This window comes from Mytilus edulis, chromosome 9 (assembly GCF_963676685.1).
Source record: "Mytilus edulis chromosome 9, xbMytEdul2.2, whole genome shotgun sequence".
In the NCBI taxonomy this organism is placed as follows: Eukaryota; Metazoa; Mollusca; class Bivalvia; order Mytilida; family Mytilidae; genus Mytilus; species Mytilus edulis.
Window position 1 is genome coordinate 67,240,670 of NC_092352.1, and position 9,887 is coordinate 67,250,556.

The 9,887-nt window shown below is 31.4% G+C and overlaps 1 protein-coding gene across 1 annotated transcript; it reads right to left on the reverse strand.

Annotated features, from left to right (window-relative positions):
- On the reverse strand, positions 1 to 6,656 carry LOC139490400 (uncharacterized). Its single transcript, XM_071277202.1, has 6 exons — positions 6,558 to 6,656; positions 4,318 to 4,596; positions 3,501 to 3,791; positions 2,597 to 2,641; positions 2,128 to 2,203; positions 1 to 488 (listed from the first exon to the last, which is right to left on the reverse strand). The coding sequence occupies exons 1-6, from the start codon at positions 6,625 to 6,627 to the stop codon at positions 110 to 112; spliced, it is 1,140 nt and encodes a 379-aa protein (XP_071133303.1). The 5' UTR covers positions 6,628 to 6,656; the 3' UTR covers positions 1 to 109.
- Between the last annotated feature and the right edge of the window lie 3,231 nt (positions 6,657 to 9,887).

The window sequence follows — 9,887 nt, forward strand, 5'->3', positions numbered from 1 at the left end:
TAAAATTAAAAAAAATAAAATTTGCAACATATTACAATCAGTCGTTTTCTTGTATGGGATAACATGATAATTATTGAAAAATGCATTTGCAATTTAACAATGAATTGTATCAGTTTTTTGCTATATCGTAATTGTCCTCTGTTGTCGGACCAAAGGCATGGTCATAAGTCTGATCGCTAATATTATTCTGTCTACTATGAGACGCACTGTCATAAACAGTGTCTACAGCTCTACTATATATGCCCTGCTGATGATCAGAGCAGTTATTTCCCCTTGAAACGTCATACTGGTTTTCATGAAATACATAATTGTCTTTTTCAGTCTCGTTCATAGGTTTTGCCATTTCGTAGTTATTTTGTTTAGAATTTAGATTTGTTAATTCCATATTTGTTGAAATCTCCGAATTGCAGTTAGCTATGTTTTCATTTCCAATGTGATCAGCGTTTACGTGGTGACGATCTATATTATGTTTGTCATCTGATTTTTTTCTGTAAAGGAAAAATGAAATGGTGAATTATGGAAAATAATCTTTCGACTAACTTGATTTTTAGCTAATGGTGAGTCCAATTTGCACTACACGCCCGGGCCCGTTCGTGTTTTTAATTTTAAGTTTGATACCTTTTATAAATTGTGCTCTCTTACTAATAAACTAATCAGAGACACCATGAAATTGAACTTTTGTATTTGAACCAGAAGTTTCGTCTACAAAAAAAAAACCTCATCAATGAGGCTCGAATACATAAAAGTTAAAAAGGCAAAATAAAGTACGAAGCTGAAGAGCATTGAGGACCGAATATAATTAAAACGTGTTAAAGTTTTGCCAAATACAGTTAAGGTAATCTATTCCTGAGGTAGACAAGCCTTAGCTTTTCAAAAATTAAAAGTTTTGTAAACAGTTCGCTCTCTTTTATATAGGATTTTTAAATGTCATGAATAAATTGTATATTAACTAGTCAAACTTTCCATCCCATTTCTGTGTGTTCACGTTGTGAAACGTCTGAATTTGAATCCACCTTGTTTGATTTTTTTCCTGTCCAAATTATGATTAAATATTTTGCTAATTGACTGTAAAAACTTAAATTAATCATAGATTACTGAAAGTCGGTTCAATCAGTATACAAATCTGATCAAATCTGGTATTAAGAATAGAAAGAACTGCCTGCAACATACACTATGTTAAATATTTTGTATCACGTAAATCAACTCTGTTCAGATTTCAATGCCTTATCCTCTCGTCACAACAAATATATTGTTCCAGCAAACAAAGCCTTAAATAATATTTGTATATGCATGTGGAATGTCTGAATAAAGAAATTGAAGTTTACAGCAAAACTAAGAATCCCGCTTCCCACATATCCCTACATGATTAACGAGAGTGGCGATTTAAAAAAATCATAAATACATTCTTCTCTAATTTGCATTTGTAACTTTTTTTATTCGAGCGTCTCTGGTGAGTCTTTTGTAGAAAAAACACACGTCTGGCGCGAATATAAAATTTCAATTCTGCTATTCATAATAAGTTTTTTAGTCCTCAGCATTATGACATTTTGAATGAATGTGAAATTCAATCGCGGTTAATGCATACAAAGCAGGAGACGCTTACCCTGTCGACTCAACCGTTTCGCTACTTCCTGGGTTTATGTGATTTCCTTAGTTTTTGTTTACTATCTTAATTTGTCATTTAAAAAAATGAGAAAAAATCGTTATAATTCCACGTGCCAGAAGAGCTAGAGCGTGTCTGAATTTATATTTATTAGGAAGGTGTGATGCGTTAAATCTGAAAACAAGGCTGTATAAGAAATCAAAGCAGCTGGAGAGATATAGAAGTTTTTCTAAAAGATATTAAATCAGAATTTTTTTTTTCTGTCGCTTTAATTCATTAAGTCTGAATGAGAGGGAGACGAAAGATAACAAAGGGGTAATATTCAAACTCATAAGTCGACAATAAACTTGCAATGTCATGGCTAAAAACTAAAAAAAACAAACAGACAAACAACAGTAAATAAAACACAACATAGAACACTATAACAGACTGATACTTAAATGTACTTATCTCAGTTTTCCCTCCCTTTTTAATGCCGTACAGATGGATGATGCTTAAAACCTTTGATTATATAAAATATTTACCTTCTAACGAACCACAGATACGCTACGACGACTCCAATAATAATAAGTATCCCAACTATGACGCCTACAACAATACCTACATAACATGAAGTAAATTATGTTATTCACAACAAAAATAGGCATCTTCTTATTTTAAAGCATTATATTCTTCCGCTGCCTCAAACCAGGTAGTCTTATATCGTATGGTTGAAATATAGATGACAAATCATATACTGTGGATTTATTCATTTTCGTGTGATCAATTTTCGTGGATGGAGGAAAACTTGCATTTTTGTGGATATTTGATTTCGTGGTTTTGCCGATTTCTCTGAACAATTCAAATAGAAAAGTTGTAATTCGTTGAACATTATAGAATAGAAAAATAAAACAAAGAACTCTTGTAATTCTTAGCCAGATAAAACGTTATTTTTATATTGTAATTTGTGTATCGTTTTAAATGAAATAGACAGAATGAGCTGGTTGTGCATACCTGCTACACCACTTTCAGTCTGCAATGGAAATGCATTAGGAACTTCTGAAACAATATATAGTAAAAGCCATCAATTATTGATTGATTTTTTTTATCATCATAGATTCAATATAAGTAACTGCAGATTTAAATTATTCATCACGAATAGAATAAAACTACTAATAATAAATTGTGTGTGTGTGTGTGGCAATTGTTTTATCATCTTGATTTTTAGTTACTGCTGAAGTTACACAATGATGTGTGTGCTCCGTTAGTGTCTTCTTTTAGTTTTGTTGCACTTAAATTAGTTTCCTTAACATTTAAGTATAGCGTAAACAAGGAAGTTGAAGATTTATCCAGAGACACGAGTCTTCGAACGTTCACATTTTGAATGAAGCACGGAAATAATTCAATTATTTAACATTGTTTGGTAATGTTTTGTTTAATTACTAGCGACATGTTATTGTGATTATATCTTAAAATGTGTGTCACATTTTGTTTAAATGTGTGTCACATTTTGTTTAAATGTGTGTCACATTTTGTTTAAATGTGTGTCACATTTTGTTTATAGTGTAAATAGGCACTTGTTTATTCATCTTCTTTGTATGCAAAATATTTAATCCATGGAAGGAAACCATTACTTTTGTAAAGAATATGAAAGACAAAAATTGAACAAATTGTTTTGGAAGAATTGGGGTAGTGATATTAAAGTAGTATCATATCATGTGAAATGAACCAAAAGAAATATTATATCATGCTTTAGAAAAATTTTGTTCAAACGCGTAGTGCAAATTAATGTGATTTGATGGAAAGCTTACACATGCATATACATCATTTGTTCTTTTTGTAATAATGAAAAGAAAATATATGATAATGATAATTGAAGTAAAGTAATATACAAAATACTATTATAATCTTCACTTACGTTTACAGCTAAATGATATATAAACAAACTTGGGCAATCTACTGCAGTCATCACAACCGTTAGTAAGTTGTTCACACATTTGGTTTCCATTACATGCTGAATTTACCTTCATTTGATAACATTCTGTGCAACTCCTTTTTAAGTTTTGATTTTCGCAAAACGATAAATACTGCTTTAATTTTACTGACTGAATTTCTATTTTTCTGTCACTATTGGTACAATTTACTAACTTCATATTGAATGGACAAACTGATCCTAAAGGCTTCCGATAGTGGTCATTTTCCTCATCATCTGTAAGGAAATAAGAAACGCAACTTTGTGATCATTATTCAGGTTCTCATTTCATGTAAATTCAAAATGCTCCAATGGTTTCTTTTATCATTGCGAGATTTAAGTTCTTTTTTTTTTTAATTCATAAAGCATTGTTTTACACGGCATGTCATGCAATCGGACTAATTAATCTTGCATTGGTGTCGATTATCCAGAAATTTTAAAATTATAAATGTAAGCAATGATTTATTTTTATTATAAAAATTATTTGGGTCAGCAAGGCTTCCTTGAGATGGTATTATTTTTGTAAGGAGTTTTGTTTAATATTTTGTTGTTGTTGCACTTTGAAAATAAGGTAAATAAGAAATTTAAGATAGTTTCACAAAAATATGATTTTTTCTTTTGTACTGTACATGTATTTATCTTTTTACATTTTAATATTTCTTTTTTGTTTTTTGTAGTTTAGCTCTCCTTAAATTCGTATTTTAAACATGCATGCTATGCAAAAAAAAAAGTCTTTGTTTTATTGTGTGCATTTCATACTTACGAACACAGTCAAATTCAATTAACAATTTCCTTGTTTTTTCCAAAACTGAACGTGAAACATTTAGCATTTTGTCCGTTAAAACACACGAGTGTTGACCAATACAAGATGAGTAAGACGTTGAGTCTAGAGCTATCTTAGTTTCTTTATTTACGTCATCTGTGATACTGCAAGTATCTTGTACGCCATGAATTGTAATTTTAATATCGTCTATTGAGTTTCCCACAGTACAGTTGAGTGTTACTTCATCATTTTCACATAACACGCTTTCAAAGTACAACTCTTTAAATGAAAAAAAAAAAACATATTTTAATTGTTTGCTTTTTTTTCTTGAACTGTTTTTTATCCATTCATGTTTGATCTTGAAATGTTCTTTAACAAAACGTATGAAAACATCTTCTTTTAAGGATCAAAGAGGAATAGGAATTTTAAATGCTTCAGACTCTATTGTAATATCAAATAAATTGGATTCAACGCTCTATTGTGCAATTCCGTCGGGGTCAGTATTTATTGGTGGAGAAAGCCGAAATATCCGGCGAAAACTTGCCACCTTCAGTAGGAAAACTGAAAATTCTAGCCAATTAAGATTAGAGTTGATAACGACTTCCCCATGAGGGATTCTAACTCACAACTTCAGTGGTGTCAGACAGTTATATAGTTGTTCTGTTATTAAGACCTATCGTCCCAACGCCATCAAACTCAATTGTGAACTGTGTGTAAATGATATAAAAACTTGAAATAAAAATATTATAAAAAATGATATTTAAGTCGATTATTAACTACTCTAACAGACAGGTTTATCCACCATTTATAGATCATTATAGTACATGATCATCATTTTGATATTTGCCGATAAATCAAAGATAGGATTTGTTTTGATAAATTTTTTTGAAGCACATATGTTTATCAAAGAGAAAAAGAAGTTTAATAACAATATCAGAATTGTTTTCGTTTGGTGCCTCTCCATTAACGGAAACCGGAAGGTAAAAAAAATGTGACTATGACAAATCAGACTTTCTAGCATCTGTGGTCGTATGTGACAGAGACAAAACAAACCACAAAGCTGTGTTCTGGTAGCATCTGTTAGACTGTCGGAAAGAAAACAATCCTCTTTTTATAATCATACTTTTTGGTTCATTAGCTTCCTTGTAAGCATTACATTTGGTGTGTAATATCATGAACAAATGTATTTAGTTCTCATCTGAAAACCAAATTTGATTTAATGTTGAAAAAATCTGCTAAGAGCTAATTTAAGTCGAAAGACTCATTTATAATTATGGATATCGTTGAACGTGTTGTTGGAGATTTGTGACAAGTGCTTTAAAAATAACACCGACCTCCTATTACCTGCTGTACTCGTCGTTTGCTTTTTAAGAAGGGACATGATAGAAGCAAATGGAAGTTTTGTTTTTATTTCAACTTATTTATATTTTACTATTTATCTGAATGTTTTCCCGTGAATTTTGATTGATAGCGCCCTTCTTAGAAAAGATCTAGACTAGTTTTAAGTGTTAACAAGGGATGTAACATTAGGTCACTACTTTTCTAATATATATAGAATGATATTGGATTGTATAAGTGTTAGGTCAATGTAACAATCTTAGAATTGCAAAAAGAAACCGAACTTACATTTATTCTTGTCATAAATCGCAAATGTGTTCTTATAGAACATCTCAATATAACAGTTCATAATTATTTCGAAATACTGTCTTTCATTGTTTCAGAGTTGATAATTTGCATATTAATGATTTAAAGAAACGTTTAATAAAAAAGTTGACATGGTCAATTACATGTATGTCCCTGTTTTGAAACATGTTTTTATGTAATGATATGTAGTTTACTAAACCGGATAACTTTCATCTCTACTGCCTTAAAATATGTTTGTACGCTTACACAAACAGAAATTAGTAAATCTGTATAAATTTAAAATGTCTTTTCAATTTAAACAATAAAATGATCAGCTGAAATACTGAACAAATACTATGGCAGCTATTTGGTGATGTTTGGAAGTTCTATCAGATAATAGTCAAATCCCTTTTCCATGCACACAGGTTGGAACATGACAATTGAAAGTATTTGATGACAACGCGTATTAAAATTATTAAGACTCTTCATTTGTCATTTGCATACACTATTGATGTGTCTGTACAGAGAAGTAAAATAGATATTAGTGTTTGAACACAATATAAGTGATGTAAGTTTTTAACAGATGAATTACTGATAACAAAAAGTTAAATTCTTACCGTGTGATTTTTCTGCAAATGATAATAATGCAAGAGACAGTCTTAACATGTTAAATGAAATATTCCCCATATTTTAACAGCGTATATTGAACTCTTTCCTTTGCAAGGAAGTAAATGGTCAATTATTTATGACAAATAATAATTATATATCAGTAGTTAAGTGTACACAATCATAAATAAACGTAAACTTCCCTTTCATACTCCAACTTTTCTTGATAGCATATACAGAGAGAGATTTTCCTACAATTTTCATAGATGAAATTTTAGATAGCAAAATGTTTAGTTTTATACATAGATAAATAAGATCGTATGATAAAACAAAGCAATGAATGCGGTTGTTAAATCTGATATATGCTTTTTGTGCTTCTTTGTTATATATTTGTTTCTTTTTAATAGTGATTAGGGCCGTGTTCACACTGACCTTAATTCGGTGTTGTGTTAGTTTAACTCACACGTAAACTAAACACAATTGCGTTCCCATTGATAAAACTCAATGTTTACATGTAGTTTAAATCATGTTTTGTCACACACAGTCGATAGTCAATGTAGGCCTTGTGTAGGTTAAGTGTACACAAAACTAGACATTTAGGACATTAGTTTTACCGTGTATATTTAAGGAGGAAACTATTTTTGAATAAAATTGATATTTTTAACAATTATTAAAAATGTTTGTTTCACCCTCAGCTGCCGATATATGTACTGCTAAAATTGAAAGAAAAAAAAAATGTTTTCGACTTGTCACCAAAATTTGTCCTGAAAAAAATCTAAAGCCCAACCACCCCACACCCTGAGTCAGATTTATCTGAGTCAGATTGTTTTTCGCGCAAACGTTTTATTCCGTTATTTTTGCGATGCTGGTGATCACTTTTTTCTTTCAATTTTTAACACTATAATGCATGGGGAAACTCTTGATTCAGAATATTGTTTTTATCATCTGTATGACCAGATTTGTTTTTATCAAATTTTGGATCGGAGTATTTCCATCCCCCCTTTTTGAAGTCCAATGTCGTTCCATTCTTGCTAGAAAAGTTGTATGAAAACTTTGCATTCGGTTCTACGTAATGAACATTTAAATGACATATAGCTTACAAGTGTGAACAAATCTTATGTACAGGTAATTAAACAAGGTGTATAGATGTGAACAAATTTTATGTGAAACCAGTGTCCATTACATTAAACTAATTGCAAACATGTTTACTGTACACAGCGATTGGTGTGAACACGGCCTAGGTTTATAACACAATGTTGACTGTTGTGCCCCTATTGTTGACATTTTTACCTATTATGTCTGCTTGTTTTATACACGCATCGTTGTCAATATAATGGAATTTAATAAGACTGTCATAAAAGTGAGAGGTTTCGCTAGCTATAAAACCAGGTTTAATCCACCATTTTCTACATAAGATAATACCTGTACCAAGTCAAGAATATGACAGTTGTTATCCATTCGTTTGATGTGTTTGAAATTTAGATTTTGCAATTTTATTTTGGACTTTCCGTTTTGAGTTTAGTATTTTAGTGATTTTACTTTTCATTTTCTATTGAACATTACATTTTTTGGTTATATTGTTTTGTCGTATGGAGAGTACATTTCACATTTGACTTTAAAAGCTTTTATTTTTCATTCCTTATCTATATTTTGTAAAGCGGTAAGTTTGTAAGGATGGAGATTCTTACCATATCTGTCAGTATCTTTGTTCATCCTTTTATCTACGCATTTGTATTTGCAATTGTCCCTAGAACAACTTTAAACAGTGTTATCCTTTTATTCACTATGGTAAGGTGGATGTTGGTTTTTTTTATGCGTGTCCAACCGATTTTTTATTTAACTGTGAGTGGGGGTCACAAAAAGAAGGATTTGTATTGTATTCACATTTAATAGAATTGAACAAAATAAATAAATGTACAATGTAGTCACATAAACTTTACATTTGACAAATTAGTTTTGTGCTTATCGGATAGCAGATGGCTTTTGCAGGACTCCCTCCTCCTGCAAATGCATGGCCTATTGATCCAAGTTTCAGATCAGATCCTAGCTTTAGTGCTGTATTTTTGGCACACAGAACAGTAATATCCTTCCTCTGTGACGATTAGCCATTTAAAGTCCTGTTCATATTTATCTGCGCTTGCGTGCTTTGTCCGTTGTTGTAATGCTTTTTTCCAATTGCAATACATATATCCGCTCTAGGTCACTTATTTGGTCTAGAATTTTCCCTAACACCACCGTCATCTGCCTTTCTTTACCCTGATTAAGAAGAGAAAATATTAAAATTTGACAATCGGCCATTTTTTGTCAATAAAAACAAATCAGCGAGGCGCGATTAGAGTTAAAATTTTTACGGTGCGAAACCGACAAAATCCGGAATTTGAAAAAAAAAGCTAGCACCTACTTTAATGGAAAGGTGGTCGGCTTTTAAAAGAAGGTGGTCGACACACCGACCTTTAATGTCAAATGGAAAACTCTGGACTTACCAGAGACGTGTTCGAAACTTTGAGGGAATTCCACGTATGATGTACTTGCGCACCCATGTTTTCGTCTTCCAGATGATTTACTGTTTTTACTTTATTTCGGGAGGAAATGAACTTATCTGCAATCGTGATTCACACCCTAAATTACCAATCTGATTATCATTTTCGAAGTCTTTATCATAGAATGACATTTTACTACAACGTTTGCGGTTCCTGTATCGAAAGGATGGACATTGATTGAGTTAAAAATTCGTTTTGACTCGTAGTTAACAATTTGTAAATCGTCCATTAAAAAAAAACAGAAGGACGAAAGATACCAGAGGGACAGTCAAACTCATAGATTGAAAATAAACTAATAACGTCATGGATAAAAATTTAAAAAAAAGACAAGCAGACAAATAAGACTAAGCAACACAAACCCCACCAAAAACTGGGAGTGATCTCGGGTGCTCCGGAAGGGCAGGCGCGTAGCTACGTTTACGTCAAAATGCTCGGGCGTACACTTGAATTTAAATTAAAAAAATATTTCAAACTAAATAAAATAAAAGGAACTGATTAAAATATCATCGGCCTTGTAATTCTCTTTTGAATGGCTTGTAATTGCAAATAAAAAGTGATGAAATTTACTTTTGAACCAAATGATTATATATATTATATATTTGTTTTGTCAAAGTAGGAATCTACTGTTATTTATACTTTCTTTCCTTTGTTCAAAGCAATTCATTATCTGCTGAAATTCGATATGTGGTTTACATTTTTGTCGAGCCTGTGACAGAGCAATCCAAAATTTCGTCGGCGGCGTCAATATTTAGTTCAGTATGTGAAAAGTCATGTAAGTAATATCACAAAAATTCTGAACTC

Coding starts and splice junctions, on each gene's coding strand:
- LOC139490400 (XM_071277202.1), bottom strand. CDS start 6,627: ATGGGGAATATTTCATTTAACATGTTAAGACTGTCTCTTGCATTATTA. Junction 2,642..3,500: donor TATATCATTTAGCTGTAAAC/GTAAGTGAAGAT, acceptor ATATTGTTTCAG/AAGTTCCTAATGCATTTCCA. Junction 2,204..2,596: donor GACTGAAAGTGGTGTAGCAG/GTATGCACAACC, acceptor CATGTTATGTAG/GTATTGTTGTAGGCGTCATA.